At 40.7% G+C, this 23,070-nt stretch overlaps 2 protein-coding genes across 4 annotated transcripts in view; one reads left to right on the top strand and one right to left on the bottom strand.

Moving 5' to 3' along the window:
- ESF1 (ESF1 nucleolar pre-rRNA processing protein homolog) overlaps positions 1-13,517 on the bottom strand; it is a 30,350-nt gene extending 16,833 nt beyond the window's left edge. Inside the window, exons 1-8 of one of the 3 annotated variants that reach the window (XM_005488503.4) lie at positions 13,383-13,517; positions 10,177-10,849; positions 9,112-9,440; positions 8,159-8,272; positions 7,382-7,482; positions 6,134-6,286; positions 4,647-4,761; positions 3,220-3,358 (exon numbers count right to left, since the gene is read on the bottom strand). In XM_005488503.4, coding sequence (XP_005488560.2) covers positions 3,220-3,358; positions 4,647-4,761; positions 6,134-6,286; positions 7,382-7,482; positions 8,159-8,272; positions 9,112-9,440; positions 10,177-10,849 — 1,624 coding nt within the window. In that variant the 5' untranslated portion in view covers positions 13,383-13,517. Of the gene's footprint in view, positions 1-3,219; positions 3,359-4,646; positions 4,762-6,133; positions 6,287-7,381; positions 7,483-8,158; positions 8,273-9,111; positions 9,441-10,176; positions 10,850-13,278 lie in introns of all 3 variants that reach the window. The other 2 variants (XM_014268170.3, XM_074536854.1) reach the window with 2 other exon arrangements.
- A 60-nt stretch (positions 13,518-13,577) lies between these two features.
- Positions 13,578-21,396, top strand: NDUFAF5 (NADH:ubiquinone oxidoreductase complex assembly factor 5). The gene is made up of 11 exons (XM_005488502.4): positions 13,578-13,808; positions 15,029-15,069; positions 15,293-15,356; positions 15,993-16,040; positions 16,142-16,245; positions 17,014-17,053; positions 18,012-18,209; positions 19,221-19,281; positions 20,538-20,621; positions 20,961-21,043; positions 21,167-21,396. Exons 1-11 carry the CDS (start codon positions 13,578-13,580, stop codon positions 21,251-21,253), a joined length of 1,041 nt encoding a protein of 346 aa, XP_005488559.2. The 3' UTR covers positions 21,254-21,396.
- Positions 21,397-23,070: the final 1,674 nt, after the last annotated feature.

Raw genomic sequence — 23,070 nt, 5'->3', positions numbered from 1 at the left:
ATTAGTTCACCCCAGTGATAATAAAAAAATTGAAAAATTTAGAATACAAGGAGGAGTTTGTTCAAAGCCTACCAAAATTGATGCATTTTTGTAAGATTTTTCAGGGAGAGAAGATAGTGGAAGAAGAGAATGCAAACAGACTGATAACAGTAAATGAATGGTAAACACTGAATTATGGCTTTTTAATATTTTTTTGCATTTCCCTTCAGGTCTGTGTAGCCTGAGGGGTGTGCACTGGGTGCAGTTTTTAAACCTGCCCTTGCAAACCAGGTTTTGGTAGCTGGTGTTTCAAGCAGCTGTGTGTGCAGAGGTGAGCTGGCACCACTGCAGACACAGCTCTGGCCAGCCAGACCTCAGACAGGGTTAACACACTCTGGCAATCAGAGTCAGTCCTGAGCAGGGACTCACTGGCCTGCAAAGGCACAGGGAGATGTGTTCTGCATGTTACAGCTTCCAACAGCTGCTATCAACTTCCTAGGAGGAATGCTGACAGGACCCTTCTTGGCCTTACAAGCACCTTTAATTACAAACCAACCTCAACAGCTCTTGTTGGATGCTTTTCCAAAGCATGTTTGCATCTGCATCAGTTTTATCAAGTTTCTGATGCTTCAGAGAAAGAAAATAATCAGGTTGTGGTGTTTGCATCCATGAAATTCCACCCAGGCTTGGCTAACTCAAACTGCTAAACCCTCTTGCTGCTTCTTTCCACAGACAATAATAAACAACCACATGTTCTACTTCTGTCACCCTCCATTTGTTAGCCTCCTGCAATAGCTTTAGCAAATATAAACACATGTGGGTACTGTTCATTTTTAAGAGAAAAAACTGTACCTTACCTAATAAAATGCTATACATGCATTTAAATTTATATATGTAGTCATGAGTTATTGCAACAAACAGATTTCAGAGTTGTAAAAGGATTTGATAACTAGTTTGATTCTATCTCGCCTTAATTATTGAAAATAAGACTTAGCAGCATTATTTCAACAAAAATTGCTCCCTCCCTTCCTTTCACTGCACTTGTGCACCTCTGGTGTCACGACAGCAGCACAACAGACCTAGTGGCTTTGTGGAGTCTTATATTGGAAGTGAAAAACCACAGGAGACTGAGCTTCCTGCTCAGATCCCCACTGAGGAGAGCAGGGATCCACATGGAGCTCCTGCAAGCCTGGTGGTGTTCAGTGTTTGGACAACTCTTTGGTTTAACTTTTAGGTTTCCCTTTGTGGAGTCACACCTTGGACCAGTGATCCTCATGGGTCCCTCTCAACTCAGGATAGTCTATCATTCTATCAAGACCAACTAATTAAAAAAGTCCTGTAAAAGTATTTATCATAGTGTCTGTTTCACTATTTGTGTGCTGTGCAAAGCAGAAGAGCAGAAAAGATGTTGCTCTTGTAAAGATTAAAAAAAAAACCAGATTAAAAGCTTAGATATAAACCCCATAATGCTTAATTTGAAGTATATTTAAAATGTCATACACTAAATCACTGATCCACATTGTCAAAATAGCAATTATGGGCTGGATTTGATGAATGCCACAAACACTTCCTAACTGGGGTAAATGTACCCAAGTAACAGAAAATTCAGGAGCAATGTCACGGAGAAATTTTGTGCTAAGAACCACAACATTCCAGGTCACTGAAATCCTTGATGTTACAGAGCTGTTGTTTAACAGTAATACTAATATTCATGATGCACATATTTTAAGTTGAAAAAATCCATGGAAAAACATGTTAGAACAGGCCAACAAAAACTCTTTTAAAAATAAAACATTTTAATAAGTTTGAAAAGTACAAATAGAACTCCAGCACATTTTTTCCTCCTTATCAGACTCCTACATTTCCATTCAAGCAGCTGACATTGATTTTTCCCATTTGTGCATAGCACCACATAATTCTGCTGGATGGAACCCTGACAGATGAAATCCTGTTTTGTATCGCATAACTGAATGGATAAAATGTCAGGAACATATTAAAAACATGACAACATAATTCCTGTATTAGCAACTTACTTTTCAAAACATCATTTGAACCTAGATATTTCCAGATTTAAAATTTATTAGTGTGGTAAGATTATTTAAGGTCAGGTTTTTTTTCCTTCCCAGCAATGGAAATTTTAATTTTTAAAATTCCTGAAGTGTTGTTCACATGAATATTTGCTTTCATCACCACCCTATCACAGATGCTTATCTTTAGAAATTGATAACCTTGTACCTGAAAGAAGACCTAAGTGTTTTAGTCTGCATCCCTTGGTCCCCTTTACAGACTTCACTAAGTATTGCTAGAGAAACTAAAGTGCATTACAGTGCAGTTTGGGAGTTTTCATGTAAGGTGAAAAACAAGAGGACATTATCACTGCCAAGATGAGTTTGCTGCCACAAGATTTCCCAACTCTATAACCAGAAGAATCTGTAAATTTTTTCTGCATGCTCCAAGCTCATCTCTGATTGCAGCAACCCGCTTTAATGTGGTATAAATCAATTTTAACATCTGTTTGAAAGACCTAATTAAGGTTTAATGAAATTTTATTTGCCTTCTAATCTAGGCTGTATATATTACCAAGAGCAGGATGAATTTTAGAATGAAAACAAGCAATTTAAATCAGTAATTTAAACATTGCTGCACCATATGCAGAAGACTCATGTACCTTACAAAGTTAGATGAAATAACCTTTATATTCTTAAGAAGTCTGTGAATCAAAAAGCATTTGAAAGATGCTCCTGTTCATTTAGTCATTTCCACCTTGCATTTCAAACTAGGACTTATCCTCTGAAAAGGAAACACTTCAAGTTCTATGGGCCTATAATTTATCTCAGAAATGCACAGATTAAAAGCAGATATTGCCAAACTTGACAAAGAGACGTCAAAATACGCTTAGAAGAGAAAAAAGGGAGTAGGAGGAGAAACAAAATGCAAGAAAATGATTTTCCAGTCAGAGGTGCAAGCTCCTATTCAGAAAGCAGCTACTGTGGTCCAGTGGAAGGCATCCCTGCCAGTGGCAGGGTGTTGGGGCTAGATGGTCTTAAAGGTCCCTTCCAGTGTGAACTATTTAAAGATTCTGCTCAAGGGCACAACCATTATACAACAAATATAATACTGTCCTTGTAAAAGATGATAGTCAAAGCATTTTCTACAGATATGACATTTAAATACATAAATAATTTGCATTCAAAAGTCTGCAGCTAATGACTTTGTGCACAATATTTATTACCAAAATACCTTGCTGCTGTTCCTCCTCTTCTTCACTTGATGAAGCCAAATAAGCTTGAAAATCCATGTCAAGCAGCTCCTCTTTGTTAAAAGTTCTGCTGAGGGATGTTACTCGCTCATGATCTGTCTCATCCCATGTGATATCTACCTTAAAAGAAAGAATGGCAGTTGTAGAAGCTGAACACTGAAACTAAACACTAACACTGTCTTTTGAGGGAAAATTATTTTATACTTTCCATTCAATTACCTGTTAGTAATTTGTCACCCTGGTTTTTTAAGATTTTCTAAGCCTTCTGATGTTGACATTCTCGTAATGAACTTTCTCAAACACTGTCTAAACAAATTGTACAAACAATGTGTAAATAACTCATTGTTTTGCATTCATTTATGGAGGAGGAGAGAGTGGATGGACTGTTGGTTTGACCAGTGTCATTGGAGAGGTGTCACTGTCACCTTCCAATCCCCTGTCACTTTTGTACAACTATAAATATTGGAGTCAGAGAATCAAACTTCCCTTTTTTTCCTTCACCTTGAGAACGGTGGTGTGCTTGTGTTCCTTCATGTCCTATAGCAACAGTAATTCTCTCTACAGTAACTCACTATAATAACCATTTAGTAACCCGAATTTAATTATAAATTTTGGAATTTATTCCACAGTCAGTTTTAATCAATTTGAGCTACAAGAAAAACTGCAGCAATCTCGTGCACTGAATGGTTCTGTAACAGCAGGTCCCACAACACAAAACCTCTGTGAGCCAAATTTCCTTTGTGGCAACACATCCTGGAGCTGAAGCAGCCACCAAGGCCTCTCTTTTCCCCTTCCAGCAGCAATTGACTGCAGGAATCACACATGGAATCACACAGGGATTGTGATGGACACAATGGAAGCGTTTGCACAACTGCACCCTGGAGCAGAACGTGGAACTGATGGGACTGAAACAGGATCCAGCACAAAGTGCTCCTTTCCCAACCAATCACTTCTCCAATCTGCTTCACTTCATGGCCAGATGGAAATTCTGGCTCTCAACAGGACAGAGTAGGAATGAGTTGCTACAAGAAAGGGAAGCAACTGCTGAAGCCTGGCATTACTACCAAAAAAGCTCTTATTGATTTATACACTAACATCCATTTATAGCAAATTAAAGGATTTGATTGTAAATAACAAAGTAATTTTATGTGCAACTTGTCACAGAGATACAGTGAGGTCAAAATTCAGGATATAATTTGTAAAAGAGAAGCACAACCTCCTGTAAAATCCAAACCAGGGCTGCAGCTCGTAGGTCCATAGCATGCTTAAATCTTTTAATATGCCTGATGTCTTTATTTTGAAATGGTGGAGATAAACAGAAATCTTTTCCCCAGTACATATATCATTCATAAGCTGACAGCAAAACTAAATAAGTAAGAAAAGCATTACAAAAACATGGTAAAGATACCTTTGATGTTCCCATAGCAGCAGATGTGAAGTACTTTGGCTTATAAGCAGCTATGTTCACTTCTGAGGCTACATCTTTTGGCTTATCATCAAATGTAACATTATCTGGAATAAATCTTGAAGGCAAAGAAAACATGTTATTCTTCAAATACACTGGGAAATTGCATAGTATAAACAGCCTAAGCTTTCCTGAGTATGGTACATCAGCATGAAAGAATTAACTAAAATAAAAAGGGGGTAAGCCTGAAAAGGGAACAAAAGATATGGACAAGAACTCCACACATGTAAGATTTATTGCCTGGCTTCTGCAGATCTGTTCCACAGGTTTCCAGGGTATACAACACCCGCTTTGGGAAGTATTTAAATTTTCAGTCTGGTATAAAAAGGGTCACAGCTGCCTTTTTTGGTGGTTTTGTTTTAAGAACAATCTTTTCAGAAAGTTTAATATTAAAAATTAAAAAGGAAAAAGTGAATAAAATAGGATTTGGAAACAGATGAATAAGAAATTCCAAACCTTTTAGGAAAGCTTGGTAGATCTTGAAAATTACAATTAGTAAGGAAAAAAAAGTTAAAAAGTAACAATTGAAGAACTTAGTTTAAAAGAAACCCCAAACCCCTTAATATATTACTTGGGAAATTACTTGTGATTTTAAAAAAATCTTTGCAAATATAATCTGATAAATAGCATTCAACATTAAAATTTAACAAAGCAGATGATTAGGAAAATCACTGGAGATTTTCAAAGAACTCTGTTTGTTGTAAAACATCAGTGTCAAAAATGATGAAAAGTTACATGTTCCCTTAGCAAAGATGTCTTCTCCAAAATGATTCAAAGCAAAAATCCTTTACCTTTCACTGACTTCCAAGGGTGCCCATAACAGAGGCCCCAGCAGACAAACAGGGCTTTTGTCACAACTTTTTGTGATTTAGTAACTTTTCTGCTTAGAATGAAAGGGAGCTTTTGCAACAAAAGGAAACACTAACAATAAACCAAACCATAACTTGAAATCCTTTCTTTCCCAAACGTGACTTTTGAAATGTCAGAGCATCCAGCTCATTCACAAGGACTAACATATCTATTGCAGCTTTGTGACAACAGCAGCAATAATCTTGCCCTGTGGAAAGGAATCATGAACAAGATCCACTTTTGGACTTTTGGGCAGAGAAAAACAAAAAGGTGTGGTTTTCTGAATCCCATCACTTTACTTCATTGTACCAAAAGCTTGAAGATGTAACCAGAACTTTTTGTCTGGCTTCTCTGAAAACAGACTCTCAATACAGAGATCTTCTTGAACTTCACATATTACAACAAAAATGGTTAAGAAGAAGAGGAACCAAAGGGAAACCTAACAACTCACTGGATGTGCAATTTATCTTCATATCTCATTTTGGTTACAGAATAAAGTAATATTTACTCTGAATTATTATAATCTGCCTTTAATTCACCCTCCTTGGCCCAATGTGCAAAAACATCATCAGTGGAGTTACCTCAGGTCTATGAAAGAACAGCTACTTTCAAATTCCAGTCCATCACACTCCTCATAAATTTTATTGGCTGTTTCAGGAGAATCACATTCCACAACTGCATAGAAGTATTTCAGCCGCTTGAACTGGTACTCCCGCAGCTTTTCCCTATAAATCCTGCAAAAGTGGAGAAAACACCAGGCAGGTGAGCTGGCTTCAACAGCTTGTTATTCACAGTATCTTTTAGTTCAACTCATTAAAAATATGCACCAATCAACCACTCTCCTAATCTTGTAAGATGAAATGTTGAACAGCACAAAGTTCCACCAGTATTGAGTTTTCTTCAAGTAAAAAAGATTATTTCAGACAGTTTTTTAAGTGTGAAATTTGTACATGACTCCACTGAAAGGTCACAGGGATGAGGTTCAGTGAATGTGAAGGGCACAGGTAACACTGAGGTACCTCTGGGATACCTGGATTTCTCTCTGTTGGATTCCAGATGCTCTCAAGCCCACTGAGCAGGAAATCCAACACTTCAGGATGCACCTTGATGAACACAATGCAGGTGACCTCAGAACATCCACCTTACACTCTCCTGATGCACCAGAGAATGTCTTCAAAGGGATCTGCCCTTATTTTAGAAGCATCTAGATTTTCAAAATACAGGGCAGTCCAGCAGGATGGATTATACAGATATGGCCCCAATCAAGCTGCCAAACATCTGGAATTTCTGGAAAAATATTAACACAATCTTGAACAAAAGCTAAAAATAGACAAAAAAGACATGCCTGAAGAAGCCAGGCCAATGGTAGGAGTGAGGAACTCAGCCCAGGAGGGCAGGGCTGCTGCTGGTGACACACAGGAAATCTCAGTCTGGGAATTCCTGGACCAAGGTCCCTGCAGATTCACAGCTAAGGATTTTGGCAGGGAGCACTAAAGGGAGTTCAGTGCACAAATGACAATTTGTAGAGGAGAAATGCTGGTTTTTAAGCTATCCACGAATTTGTTCCATTGATTATTAATGAGCTACATCATAAAATTTTGGACTCATATCAAAAAGCAAATCTTCTCAAGTTTCATCATCATGCATTTAATAAAATGCACTGATAATGAACCAGTGTCTGTTATAAAACAACCTTTGAAAAAAAACTACAAAATTAAGGTGTCCACAGGACACTAGCACATACGAACTCCTGGAAACAGGAGTTGAATTGGGATTCCCACTAAGAATTAAACATATCTCTCATTTGAAGACAAAATAAAAATTAATACCCATCATCCTCTGTGGTATTCTCTGGAAGATCAAACAGTTCCACAGGTCCTTTTTGTTCTTCCTCTTTCAATCTTTCTTTTCCAAACTCTGAAGGATAAATCTACAGATACAACAACAGAAAACTAACTTTTTAACTATGGTGTCATGTACACTAGGTAAGAAAAAAAAAATCTCTCCACGCTTAGACCCTTCACAGTTTTTATTTAGCATCAGTAAAGGGATCAATTCCATGAACTTTAATAGTTTCCTAATTTTAACTTATGGAAAAGGCAATAGAAAAACCAAACTGCCTGCTAGGAATTTTGAGGCAGATGAAGAACACCAGGAACCCTGACTTTGTTCATTGTACATTGTGGCCCTTTTCAGAAAGAGGTAGCTGATTAAAATTTCTCAAAGAGCTAAAGCAGACACTAATAATGGAAAAATATAATTTAACTGGCCAGAATACAAGTAATTTATTAATAAGGTCTAAGGCTGAGTCTAAGGTTGGGTTATCTGCCATACAGAGCACTGAATATTAAACTAATCAAGGAAGTGTAGCCTCCTACTAGAGAAAACCAGCACTGAGGGCCAACCTCATAAACACAAGAAATCAACAGATTTGGCCTCTAACTCTGCCAAATACATGCCTGTTACAGCAAGTTAAACTGCAACACAGTTTCTCTTTAAACACATTAATATTTCTTTTGGTTCTCCGCAGTACTGTCTTGCTTCTTATTTGTAGTCTATTCTTTTAACAGTAAAAGTCAGCACTCCTTTTAGAAACCAGTCCTTACCTTAACAGAAAACACCGTTCCTCCTTTGGGTGTGAAAGAATTAAATAGAGCCAGCAAATCCTTAGCCTTCAACCTGTCCCAATCCATATTACAAACAGCCAATCTACTTGTAATCTGAAAGAACATAAAATCCATAGGTTTAGTTGTTGACTGTTGTGGGGAATACACAATTCTCTACCAGAACTCAGTGGTAAAAATCTAAGTCAGCAATAAACTTTGATGAAAAAAATAAAAGCAGCATTGTTGTAGTGACTTTTTAGCACCTAAAGCAGCAAAGATGAGAAGCATCAATAACCAGAGCACATAAAAATGACAAATAGTGAAGCACCACAGAATGGACTGCACCAATCACAGATTTAGAATTGCAGTGACAACATCATTTAGGATTTTGTTAACATGGAACATTGTTAGTGTCAGGAGCAATCACTGCCACTATTGTGACAGCACTAGAGTGCTGTGATTTCTTTACACACTGACTGTGCTAGTTGTAAATTCCCATTTCACTGTCTCATGATGCCTTAATTTCTTAAAGTACAAGTTAAATAACTAAATTTTTGAAAAGTGCAAAAAAATGAATAATGAGCAAAAGTAACAAGCAGTACTATTTAAATTCTGCAGTTATTGAAAGGCTCCAATTTTTTTGTCCTTTCACCTGTAGACAGCTTATCCACAGGTACAGGTAAGTGTGCTTAGGGAAGAGGAGATAGCAGTGAAAACCTCAAGTCTCTCATTGCCAGACAATTTCGTTACCACTTCCATTTGGTCACTAAAAGCCTTTATCAAAAATACTTCCACAAACTGTTCCATGCATGATGGTCTATAATGAACTCCTAACATTTCTGAGTCTGTAACGGAGCAACTTTTCACATGCAAAGTGGAAAGTTGCTCCATACCTCAAAGTTTTTACATGCTAAGTGTGTAAAAAGCAACTCTGAGAGTTGCTTTCCACATACCTCATCTCCACGAGGGGCATCTTTATCCAGCTCACGCCACGAGTGCTCGATCTCCGGCTCCTTTGGAAAGAGCTCATTTAAATCCTCATCATCCTCTGAGCTCGTGTCAATGTTCCCTATGCCTCTGGCTAGATCAGGCCCACTGTCACTCTCTTCATCCTCTTCTGAATCACTGTCATCTTCACCCATTTCCTCTTCATCTTCTGGCTCCTCTTCCTCGCCCGTTTCTCCACCGTCTTCTGATTCCTCTTCTTCCAATTCTGCATCTTCACTTGAAGAAGCTTCTTCCTCTAACTGGCTTTTACATTTTACACTTTGGTCACAGGTGTCTGAGCACAGAAAGATAAACATTAGATACATTTTTATGTTACAATTACACATGACCCTTTACAAAAAGGAAAACTTCAGGGCTTTTCATACCTATTTAGAGGACTCCTGAAAGGTGTAACGATGCAGCAGCAAAGTACAGAAAATATCAGCATTTCCTCTTTTGTTTGTCTGGTCTGATCTAATTTAATTACTCTTTAGGCCCACAATTGTACTATCAATCACCACTGCAACTAAATATTTTGCTATTTTATTTATATTACAGAACCAACATGTAGAAATCTGTTTAATAATGGAGACTATACACGTGCACAAGCAATATAAATAGTTTTTCTTCTAAAGCCTGCTCTTTCTAATCACCCTAATATTAATGGCTCAGTGCTGCCATGTTTACAGTTTCAGTCCACAAGGTGTGATGTGCCTTCCTGGTATCAGTTCATATATCTGCTGTTCAGTTTGATAAACACAGCAGTGTATATGCTGTTACAAATTTTACTTTCCTAACTAACCAACAATTTCAGCTCCAATAATTAAAAGGACTGGGATGTTCACAATCTTACTGAAGAATCAGAACTGATTCTATACAGAGCTGACCAACTCCAATCCTTCAGCAGCACTGAATCTGAGTCAGCCAGCTATTTTATAACTAATCCTGCAAAATATCCTCCATGGATAAAACAAAAGTATCAACATCCACATGAACACAACTGAATTCTCCTTGTTATTTGAACAACTAACCTGATTCTTTTATTTTCCCTCCTGAGGAGTGGTCCCTCCTGGGAGCTTTGACTGACTTGGTAGCACTTTTTTGTGACGACTTTTCCTTGTTTTGAATTGAAATGGGTTTTCCTCCTTGCTTGTTTACCCCTTTGGCTGGAAGGCCCTTTTTTCCCTGAGAGGGATCACCTTCCACCACAGGTTTCTCGGAGTCCTCTTTCAAGCTGAACTTAGATTTACTTCTTTTTCCTTCTTTTTTAAGGTCATTTAGTTTAGTCACTGCTTCACATGTTTGGTCCATCCCATTTTGGGTTTTCTTGCTCTCCACCTTTGGGAGGTCACCATCAGGGGCCTTTGCAGAATCTCCTTCTCCTTTAACTTTCTTTTTCTTTTTTTTCTTTACCGCGATTTCTTTACTCTCACTTTCTGAAAGGTCAGAGTCAGATTCTGACAATGCATAAAACTTCCTGAGGTTCTCTGCAGAGCTGTAGTTAACAGGGCGCCCTCTTTTATCCACTGTGTACTTCAGCTTGAACTTCTTGTCATGGAACATGGCTCGGAATCTCTTGTCAATCTTGACTTTGCGCTCCTTCTCAGGCATCTCCCAAAACCTGGGGTCCCTCGCGACGCAGCTGAAGCGGCCATCGCTCAGGATCTCCTCCATCTTCGATGACATTTTTGAAGACTTGGACATCTACAATATGGAAAAAAAACCCCAAACATTTCTCATTAAGAAAAACCTTAACAAAGCTGGATTTCTAACCTATATCTAAGAAGTTCTTTCCGAAAGCACGTATGGCAATTTCATGGCATCACACGCCACTGTTACTGTGATATTTTATGAAAAATCCCTTTGTGGAATTTTTCTCCTGAAAAGCCTCAGAAAAAAATGTAAACAATTATCTGATCGCTTAGAATGTGGTTTAGAAGTTGTTTACCAACAAGTGCATCTTTGATTAGTTCCATGTGAATTGTTTTTACTTAATGACTAATTCCAGTCCAGCTGTGTCAAGACTGATTTGTCACAGGTTTTTATTGTCATCCTTATCCACCCTTCTGACATCTCCTTTCTCCTTCTTTAGTATAGATTCAATATATCATTTTCTTCTAGTATGATATCATAAAATAATAAATCAGCCTTCTGAAAACTTAAAATCAAATTCTCATCTCTTGCCTCACCCTAAAAACCGTTCAGAACACCACAACACACCACCTGGTTGGAAGGGACCTCAGAGATTCCCTGGCCCAACATTTCCTGGCAAAAGTACTGAATATACAAGATGGCCCAGCCCTCTGTCCTGCCAAATCTTGTAAGCGGGAATCTTGGTGTCTCTGTGTCTGGATTGAAGGCACTTGAGATGGTATTTCATGTTCTGACTCAAGTGCTTATTGTTTCTTATCAGTAAAACAGTCTCACAACCATGAGTTCATTAGCAAGGCATCGCCAACCATCTCTTGTCACAAGGTCTTTAAAGCTAAACTACCCAATTGAGAACTGACACTCTGATTATTTTCCCTTTTAACCCAATAACTGATCCCAAATAGCTGCAGTGTGGACTTTTCCATTCAATTACAAAATGCCACCCAAACCCAAGAAGAAGGAAGAAGCAGCCCAGGACAGCACCCTGTGCCCTCCATCTCACTTCCATCCACAACATACTAAAAATCCCAAAACCTCAATTCCCCACCAAGTGATGATACACCTACACTGCTCTCTACTTTTGTGGATTCCGGCCTTTCTCCATGAGTGAAGGTCAAAGTCAGTGCTGCCCTGGGGGTCAGGGCACCCCAGAGCAGACAGAGAAATGTTCCTGGTACCCTGGGTTTGCACAGGAATCCAGCACTTCCCTGGGGAGATCTTTCCAGTGGTTGAATGTTCTCCTTCAGGAAAATTTTCCATCTAAATGGAATCCCTCCAGGAATAACTTGTACCTATTACCCCTTATCTTTTGCTTTTGACTTCTTGGAAAAACACAGTCTCCAGCTTCTGTGTAGCCACCTTTTAAACCCTGGAAGGTGAGGATGAGGTCTCGCCTGAACCTCCATTCCACCTCAAGGTGCACAAACCCAGCTCTCTCTGCCTTTCCTCACATGGCAGCATTCCAGTCCTTTGGCCATCCTCACGGCATTTCTCTGGACCCTCTCCAGCCTGACCACATCTGCTCTGTACAGGAACCCAAACTGAACACAGAAGTGACCTGACAAGCACCATGTGGCACAATGACTTCATCTCTGGCTGATGGAACTTAGCAGCCTGTTGGCTTTGATGCAGCAGCAGATTTAAACAAGCCACAAATAATCCTGTACCTACCACGGTCTCAGGCACAAATCTTTGCTCTGCCAGCTGCACTGGGAGCTCAGAAATCCCCCGTGCCCTGGGCTGTGCCCAAAGCTCCAGGGACAGCAGGTGAGGAAGGGAATTCTGCCCCTCTGCTCTGCTCAGGTGAGAGCCCACCTAAAGTGCTGTGTCCAGACCTGAGGTCCCAACACAGGAAGGACATGGAGGTGTTGGAGCAAGTGCAGAGACCACCAAGATAACAGGAGTTCCTCTCCTATGAGAAAAGATTGCGAGAATTTAACATAGTTCAGCCTGGAGAAGAGAAGGCTTCAGGACACCTAATGGTGGCCTTCCATCTGAAGGGAGCCTACAAGAAAGATGGAAAAAGCCTATTTACAAGGGGCTGGAGTAACAGAACGAAGGGGAATGGCTTCAACCTAAGAGAAGGTAGATTTAGATTCCATAGGAACAAAAAATTATTCCCTGTGAGGATGGGGCGAGGCACTGGCACAGGTTGCCCGGAGAAGCTGCGGATTCTTCATGCCTGAAAATGTTCAAGGCCACGTTGGATGGGGCTCTGAGCAACCCGGCCTGGTAGGAAGGTGCCCCGAGCCATGGGAGGGGATTTCGAACTATGCTTAAGATCCTTTTCAATCGAGGACATTCTATGATATACCTGAGGTGCAGACACATCCCCTCCGTGACTCCTCACTAGACCTTCCACGAGATTAACCCAGTGCGCACCACAGCTACAACCCGCCAGCAGCACCGGGTGCGCCAGAACGCCTTCAGCCCCCACACCCGAACCCAGAGAGGAGCCCCGAGGCCGCTCCGCTCACACCGACCGTGCCCGGCGCCCGCAGGGAGGAGCCCCGACGCCGCTCCGCTCACACCGGCCGTGCCCGGCGCCCGCAGGGAGGAGCCCCGACGCCGCTCCGCTCACACCGGCCGTGCCCGGCGCCCGCAGGGAGGAGCCCCGACGCCGCTCCGCTCCCACCGGCCGTGCCCGGCGCGGCCGCTCTCTCTCGGCGCTGCTCGCACGCCGCCCTCACCGCACGGCCCCTTCCGGCGGCGCTACGGCGGCCGCGGCGGGACACACCCGGCTCCCCGAGCGCAGGCGCGGAGGGGCGCGGAGGCCGGGCCGATGCGGGGCCTGGCGCGGCCGGCGCTGCGGGCGCGATGGTGCCGCTCGCTCTGGGCGCTGCCACCAAGGGCCGCCGCCAATGCCGCTTCTTCGCCTCCTCCTCATCCTCCTCCTCTCGCCGGAGCCTCGCCGGGCGCGCTGAACCCGTTCGACCGGCGGCTGAAGCGGAAGCAGAAGAACTGGGCGGCGCTGCAGGCCGAGCCCGCCAAGTGCGATTACCTGCGGGAGGAGGTGCGGGGCCGGGGTCAGCCCGAGTGCTGGGGCCGGGTCTGGGCCCGCAGCTTAGGGAGGGTATTGAGCAGCTGGAGCGGGACCAGAGGAGGGCAGCAGGGCTGGAGCACAGGACCCTGAGAGAGCTGGGGTGTTCAGCCTGGAGAAAAGAAGACTTAGGGGTTACCTTATCAATCTCTGTGACTCCCTGGATGGAGCTTGTAGCCAGGTGGAGGTCAGTCTGTCTTCCTAGGTAGCCAGCGGCAGGATAAGAAGGCATGGTCTCAAGCTTTGCCAGGGGGAGTTTCGGTTGGACTTAAGGAATTTCTTCTCAGAAAACAGCGATCAGTCAGCGGAATGGGCTGCCCAGGGAGGTGGTGGTCCCTGGAGGTGTTTAAGGAAAGGATGGACGTGGTACTCGGTGCCATGGTTTACTTAACGTGATAGATAAGCAATGCGATGATTGACCCTCACAATTATTGATGTTATATTGGTATTATCGTATTTCTAGAGTCCCATACCTTCTGGGTGGTTTTCTCACACACAGCTCTTCACAGCAGTGTTGCTCCTGCCTCTTCGTCAGAGCTCCTCCAACGCACCCCCTTTTACCCCAGTTATCTTCATTAGCCACAGCTGCTGCCCAATTAAGGACATCACAGCTGCAGCCCATTTAGAACAACTAGGATTGGGGCAAGGCCACTTATACAATACAGATATTTTTTTAGGACGCTTGCTATACACAATTAACAGACAAATAGCATGTATATAGGTTAAGAAAAGTTTTATAGATTTATAGTTATGTTTTACCCCCTCGCGTGGTTATCAAGAGACAGCGGGAGTTGGGACATCTGAGAGGGTCAGTTGTCACTATGGCGACATCTGAGCTCCAATCAGGATTTGAGGAAAAGATCTCCGCCCCTCCACCCCTTTCTCCAGGGATGAAGGGGTTGATGGACAGAACTTTGGGAGGGGTTAAAGGGTTAAAAAGGGAAAACCTTCATTGTGTGGGTGAGCATAGGGTGGGGAAAATCCTTTCCTCCCAGCGCTGTAACCTTTTTCTCAATTCAGTCTTGTGTTGTATTTTTGATAAGGTTTAATGAACCTTTCTAAATTATGAAAAGTGAGTAACCATTTTCTCACCGTTGACAAGGTCCTGGTTACTAATAGATTGTACTTGGTGATCTCAGAGGTCTTTTCCAGCCTCATTGATCCTGTGGTTCTGACCCCGGCTCTCCCCGCAGGTCGGCGGCAGGATCGCGGACCGGGTGTTTGACATCACCAGGTGAGCCCCGCCTCGTCCCCAGCCCTCCCCTCATCCCCAGGGGACAGGAGCCCCGGGGATATCGCTCCATGCTGAGCCCTTTCCCCGAGGTACCACAAAAGGATGCTCGGTGGGCTGAGTTCAGTAAGGCCCTTAGAGGTTAGCAGGGGAAACTAAATATAGTCTAAAATGAAGGATATTTCAAGGCTTGGTTATGTGATGTATCGCTGATCTTATCCTTTAGAACGTTTCCTCTGGCTTTGGATGTTGGCTCTGGAAGAGGTTACATAGCTCAGCACTTAACCAAGGTACTGTCTCTTCATACTTACAGGTGTTTAAAGGAAGTTCATATGTGTGCCTTCCTTTCAAACAGGGCTCTGTCACAACTTAAAACATTCATCTAAGTCTTGATTAGATAAATCTTCCCCTCTCCCCCAGCCCTATACCTGTAGTTATAGCTCAAAGCTGTGTGTTGTAAAGGCTGTTCTTAGTGCTGCTGAAAACTGGACAAATGTGTAAGGAAAATTATCTCTTATGATACAATTAATTTTTAGTTTTGGGTAGGAATATGCCTGGTTTTTTGGTGCCTCTTGGCCACAGTTAGTTGCTAAAGATAAGTGTCATTGTGGAGGCTTTGAAGCCATTGACAGTTTACCATTCATGAACCACTCTGTAAGTAAAGGTGCTTCCATGGTTTATGTTTAACTAAATTTATGTCTAAAATTGCAGAGTGTGTTTTCTGTAAACACTTCTGCCTCAGCTGTTCTCCCTGGGAGCAGGTGCCACATTGGGTGGGAAAAGAGCTTTGTGCTTTATATAAAGCTTCTATCAAGAGTGGGAAGGATTCTTGCTAATTTATTATAAATAGGTGTGCTAAAAAAATTACTTATGTCCATTTACAGAATAATTCGCATATTTAATAGACTTTTAAATTTTTATTTCAGGAAACAGTTGAAAAACTTATTCAAGTTGATATCGCAGAGAATGCTTTAGTAAGTAGCCTTTTGAATGCTAAAGTGCTTCAGTTCTGTAATCCAGGGAAGCAAAAGAAGTGAGGTTTTGATGAGCTGTTTTTCTTCCAACCCAACATTAGAAAAATGCTATAGAATCTGAAATCCCAACGATCAAGGTTGTAGCTGATGAGGAATTCCTTCCTTTCAAAGAAGATACATTTGATCTTGTTGTCAGCAGCTTAAGGTATGTATTCATAATTTATTTATTTTGTTTTGATTAAGTTGTTAATAATGTTCTCTTCAGAGTAGCTTTAAGAAAATTAATCCAACAAGGATTACTAGTCCATTGAAAGGAATAAGTCCTTGCATAGTTAATATGAGCATGTATAGTAGGAGTCCTAGTGAAACATATGTATTGTGTAAGTGGCCTTGCCCCAGTCCTAGCTGTTCTAATTGGGCAGCAGCTGTGGCTAATGAAGATAACTGGGATAAAAGGGAGTGGGCTGGCTGGTCAGGGAGAGCCTTGGAGGAGCCCTGATGAAGAAGCAGCATTGCTGTGAAGAGCTGCTTGTGAGAAAACCACCCAGAAGGTATGGGACTCTAGAAATATGATAACAACAAGAAGATAGGACTGCTGAGAGCTGTGGTAGCCTGAGAGCTGGGACTCTAGAAATATAACAACAACAAGCATGCACTACAAAAAACTGCTGTCCTGGTATTTCTTCCTGTTTTGTTTGTTTGATTTCCTTAAAACGCTTGGAGCTTCTCTCTTTCCTGCATTGTGGCAAACTAGTGTCCAGGATTTCTGTTTTCTCACCAAATAAAAGTGCTACGTAGATCAGCTTCTCTTCTTGTTTGGTATCAGTTTCAAGGTGTTTCAGCATGGTTGCACCTTCGGAAATCAGTTTGTGGCTTTGGCTCCTGAAGCTTACTTAGCTAATTAGGTAGTTACTGGCATTGCCTAATTTTGATTTAATCTGAAATTGTAAAATGTACACTTCTCTTATTTCAGTTTGCATTGGGTGAATGACCTTCCTAAAGCTTTCAAAGAGGTAAGAAATTGTTTTTTAATACTCGAGGTTAGCACTTGCCATTACTTGCATTGACCGAGACTTTTTGGTATTGGAATAAAGTAAATACTTGTTTAAGACAGAAATTTTTTTTTTCACTAATTTTTTTTAAGCTAACTAATTTTTTTAACTATTTTTTTTACTATATTACATTTGTCCTGCCAAGTTTAGAGGTAATATAGTATAGAATCTGCCAAGCACTCAACTGCGCAGAATCTCGTGATTGTTGGCCAATAGTCCCAACACACACACACGCACACACGTTGACTCATTTGGTCAGTGAATCAAAACACTCACACCAGAATCCAATTACCAATTCCCTTCAGATAAACAGTCTTCCACAATGCATTCTGCTTGTGAACATCACAGAAGCAATAAATTGGATAAGAATTGTTTTGATCATTCTCTGCTTCTCTCACTGCTTCTCCCAGGTTCAGAGAATGTGAATCTTGTGACTGTCGGCCGACAGTCCTGACACAAAACCACACGTATGCACACAGACACACACACGTGGATTCCATTGGTCAGTGAATCAAAACACACCAGAATCAAATTACCAATTCCTTTCAGGTAAACCATCTTCCAGAATGCATTCCACTTGTGAATGACATAGGAGCAGTAAATGAGATAGGAATTGTTTTGACCATTCTTTGCCTCTCTCACTGCTTCTCCCAGGTTCAGAGAATGTGAATCTCGTGACTGTCAGTCAACAGTCCCAAAACACACACACAAAAAATGGATTCTATTGGTCAATTAATCAAAACACACCAGAATCCAATTGCCAATTCCCTTCAGGTAAACCATCTTCCATGATGCATTCCACTTGTGAACAATGCAGGAGCAGTAAATGCAATAAGAATTGTTTTGATCCTTCTTTGCTCCTCCCAGGCCCAGAGAATGTGATCCCCAGCCATGCCCTGTGTGTGTTTGTGTGTTGCAGATCCACCAGGTGCTGAAGCCCAATGGAGTGTTCATTGGAGCCATGTTTGGGGGGGACACCCTGTACGAGCTGCGCTGCTCCCTGCAGCTGGCGGAGCTGGAGAGGGAAGGGGGCTTCTCTCCTCACGTGTCACCCTTCACTGCTGTTGCTGATCTGGGACACCTCCTCTCCAGGGCTGGCTTTAACACCCTCACTGTGGTAATTAAAAGGAAGAGAGCCATCAGGAAGAATAATCCAGAATGTCAGAGCTGCTGGAATATGAAAATCACTGTTTGCTAATGTAGTAATGACAAACTGCTTCCTTCTGCACCTCACTGAACAGGCTGCAGAAATAGCCTGGACTGCCACTGGTTTTGGCTATGTGGTAATTAATGGAACCAACTGTAGTGTACACTGAAGTGTATCTTTGGCTCATAGCCCAGTAGAGTTTGGATGGTTTTCTTGAAGAAATGTCAGAGAATATTAGACCTGCATGAAAAAATCATAGACACTTGCTCTTTCTTCTAAAAACAAGAAGAAAATAATGGCATTTAAATTAAAATTTGATTGCATTTGAGCTACTAAGCAAAACTTTTTAGAAATGTTCAAGTAGTACATGCTTCCTAGCAATACATGATTTGAGCAGAAGAGGCAGATGAACAGAATTATAGAATGGTTTGGGTTAGAAATCATCTAATTCCAACCCTCCTGCCATGGGCTGGCACAGTCATATTTTCTAGAAAAATCCCTTTGCCCTGGATTCTTCTCCTGGGAAGCTGAGAAGCCTCAAAGAAATAGGAAAACAATAATTATCTGATTTGCTTCTCCTGTGTTTTGCTGCTTTAGGATGTGTTTAGACATTGTTTACCAACAGATGATTGTTTCATTGGTTTAATGTGAATTGTTTTGGCTTATTGACCAATCACAGTCAGGCTGTGTTGGGGCTCTGGAAAGAGACACAAGTTTTCTTTAGTATCTTTTAAGCCTTCTATAAGTATCGTTTCTGTATAGTTTAGTTTAATATTCTTTAATATAATATAGTATCATAAAATATAAATCATAAAATTAGCCTTCTGAGAACATAAAGTCAGATTCATCATTCCTTTCTTTGTCTGGGAACCCTGCAAATCCAATAATGGGCAGGGGATAGTTTGGGAGTACAGCAAGGTTGAAATAATGCTGTTGGTTTAGTTTGATGTGCTTTAAAATCGAATTTCTCAATTCTTCTAGGATACTGATGAAATCCAAGTGAACTACCCAGGGTTATTTGAGGTTATGGAAGACTTACAAGGCAAGTATATTCTTTGTGGAAACATAAATATTTTCTGTATCAGTGGACCAGACACAGAACTGTTTTACTGTGTGTTTCTTAACTCCAGATCATAGACTAACTAGTGTGGGTTGGAAAGAACCTTTAAAGGCCATCTAGTCCAACTCTCTGCAGTGAGCAGGAACATCTTGAATTAGATCAGGCTGCTCAGAGCTCCACCCAACCTGGTCTTGGATGTGGGTGTGTGGAGTGGGTCATCCACCACCTCTCTTGGCAACCTGAGCCAGTGTTTCACCATCTTCATCACTAAGATATTTCTTTCTTAAAAAATAACAATAAATCTTATTTTATATGCAGCAGGGGAATCATTAAGGTTTTTTCCTGCTGTCTAGTGAGTCAGGAGATGATGCCTGTCAGGAGGTTTGTGTTGGGAAGCACAAGTCAAAGATTTGCTACTTCATGCTCTGTTGTGAATGTTCTGCCTCCCTGGAGTTCCTGTTCTGCATGAGCCTGTTCAGTGTAAGGTGCAGAAAAGCCCTAAAAGGGAGACAGAAGCCCATATCCCACACACTGACTTTTCCTGTGTGCCTTTCTAATTAGCAGGGCAATCAGCAAGCTGCTTTGGAATGAGAGTAAATATATCCTTAATTTGGAATATGCTGAGGAGCAGCCAACAATTGAGTAATGATTTTGTTAATATTCTGATTGCATTTTCCATGGATTGTAAAGCAGTCATTCACATGCACTTTGTTGTTACTGACAGCAGCTCAGGGCATTTCTTATCTGGATCCAGAGCTGTATGGAGCCATTCCTTAATGGAAAGGCGACCTTTATTGAGCAGAAATATTCAGATGTAGTAAGTGATTAAAAAGATTAGAATTGTGGTTACTTTGCTTTGTATTTTAAATTTGTTGGACTAGTAATTTTAATTATTATCTGTTAAAACAGTACAGTCATGTGTCTGAATAAACCCTTTGTACTCATTCTTAAAATCAGTTATCCTTAAAAGCCTGAATGTTTGAAGACTCAGGCTGAAGAAGGAATAATTTGAAATGATTCCTAGCAATGCAAACTGTAAATTGCAAAGCATAGGAATCAAAAGTTTTGGGTTCTTACACATAAGAAACTCACCTAATGATCTGTGGTGTGTTCTCTCTTACAGTGAATAGCAGAGGATTCTGTGCTTTGGTTTTATAAGAATGTGTCCTTAGTGCATGGCACTTAACTCATGGCATGTGCAATATCTTCTTTTCCTTAAAGCTAAAACATATTTTTAGGTATGGGGGAGAGTAATTGCTCCTGGAATAGAAAACCTCTGCTGCACAGGGAGACAATGCTGGCAGCTGCTGCTATATACCAAGGTCAGTATTTGAGAGTAATGAGTTCATCTAAAATGACTTTAAGAACATTTTTTCTGTATTTTTTGACCTTTTTGTAAAAAAAAAAAAAAAAAACCCAAAAACCTAAACAAGCCCAAAGCAAAACCAAAAACCCCAAATACTTGAGAACAAAATGCCATTATCATAAGCTATTTTTAACCTTAATTATAATGCCAGGATTTGAACTGTATTGATGCACCAGTGTGAGACATTTTTATTGTCCCAAATCTTTCACCAGGAGTGATTATGAAGAATATGATGTTCTGAGTGTTTCCTAAGGCTGACATCCTGTATCTTTTCTCTCCCTTCCTGCCCTAGCAGAAATGTATGGGAACAGCAATGGCTCTGTACCTGCCACCTTTCAGATCTACTACATGATTGGCTGGAAATACCATGAGTCACAGGTAATGTCAACGCAATGTTATTTTCTCTTTGAAGTTACTATTTAAATAAGTGATGTTTTAAAAGCTTTTTACAAAATATTTTCGTTTAAAACTAGCCCTATGTTTGTTTTTTTTTCCCCCTAGGCAAAACCAGCCCAGCGAGGTTCTGCAACAGTTTCATTTGGAGACCTGGCAAAAATAGAAGGACTTCTTAAAAGAGGAAAAAAATAATTGTTCTTCAGAAATAATAATGGTTTTGAAACTTCTATAAAAGTTTTAATTGCAGACAGTCTTCACTTGTGCTTATTTAGTGATGACATCCTGAAATGATAATAAAGTATGCACTATAGAGCTTTTTGTATTGTGCCACAGCATTATCTGTGTGAAATGGTGTTAATTTTTTCTTTCTGGATAAATAGTTGAGCACTTTGCTTTCTCAAGTCTATGAGAGAGCAATTCAACTCTCAACTTTTTGTTAAATTTACTATTTTCAAACATAATGGCTCTTTCAGCATTTCACTATCACAGGCTGCTCCAGGTATGGTTTACGTGTCTTGAATGCATTTTGGAATTATTTCTCCAGGATAGTAGATCATAATAAATAATAGTGTATTATAAAAGTAAATAATAGTGTATTATAAAAGTAAAGGTGTGTTTATGAGACTTCCTATAAGAGAAACTATCAGCAAATACAAAGATACTAATTATTATGGTTTTTATGAGTTGGGAATATGGGTCAAAAGTTACTGTAAGAGATTTGAATAATGAAGTGATATTTTATCTAAATGCTAGTTGAAAACTGCATTTACACATCACTTTGTACTTTTCTATCTCAGAGGCTAAAGAGCCAGAAGAGTAATTTTCTCTTTAGCTGTGCCATGGAGCTATGACTTTTCTTGTCTATAACTGCATTACAAGAAATTGATATTAATTGCAACTATGACCCATTAATATGAGAGGTTTAGAAAAAATCCCTGCCCAGAGATTTTTCTTGGCTGTAGCACTCATAGAGTTGGGGATAAACAGAAAGGATGAAGTCTATACAACCAGATACACAGTTCCATAAGTTTTATCCTGGTATCTGAGTGATGCATCAGTCCTGGTGGAGCTAAAGCCGTTTTATTTCCTAAGCTTTTTTCAAGATGATCCACCAGGTGGAGTTTGACAAAACTTTGCACAAACCAAGCAGGCCAGGTAGGCAGAACTCTTCCCATCTGCAAGGTCCTGGTTTGGGGGTTATTTTATTGACCAAGCTTTGGCTTTGAATAAGAAATGGGCAGAGAAGGTACAAATAATGAGAAGGAGGGCAACAATATTCTGTCCTGTTTTTGCTTGCAAGCCTAACCCCTAATTATTTGCGGGAAATGAGTTCATTTTTCTTTTTCCTAGAAAAGAACAATAATTCTGCTGAGAAAAGGGGAAGAGGCACTAAATGGTCTGATAACCTTTAAAGCTCTCTAAAGACTAAATCTAATACAAGCTTCTGGTTTTTTTTAATACTCCATCACTGGGCTCAGTACATGATACTGCATCACTCTCCAGTGTGGCTTAAATAAAATTCCTGTGTTTCTGGAGGAATCTCTGCTTTCCCAGATAGAGGTTTCTGTGAAGTTATATGCCAAATTAATGTAACTTTATAAATCATTGCTTTAGTAGGTTAATTTCCAGTCACTTGAGCTGGTGGTTGTGACTCAGAAGTGTTAGGGGAATGAGGAGGTGGAATGTGCTGAGTAAATGTTAATTGGAGAAGTGCTCCTACTGTGCTCCTTTTAAGTATTGGAGTTATGGTGAAAAGGAAGGATTTCCAGTGCTTTGATTTCATGTTTCATAGATGGCATACATAAATAGTAAAGTGTTTTGGTAGTGGGGAAACATCATCTGAACAGGGAGAAAAGATGAGTAGCTTTCCTCCTAGCACTTTGGGGGAAAAAAGGTGTAAATATCCCATTAATTTGAAAAAGGTCTGGAGAGTAATAAAAGTAAGGAGTAGTAAATATGGCATTGGTGGAATGTGGGTTGGAATTAGGGAACATGTAACAGGCAGGCAA

Source organism: Zonotrichia albicollis, chromosome 3 (assembly GCF_047830755.1).
Source record: "Zonotrichia albicollis isolate bZonAlb1 chromosome 3, bZonAlb1.hap1, whole genome shotgun sequence".
Classification (NCBI taxonomy): domain Eukaryota; kingdom Metazoa; phylum Chordata; class Aves; order Passeriformes; family Passerellidae; genus Zonotrichia; species Zonotrichia albicollis.
This window is presented reverse-complemented; position numbering and strand designations above follow the sequence as displayed.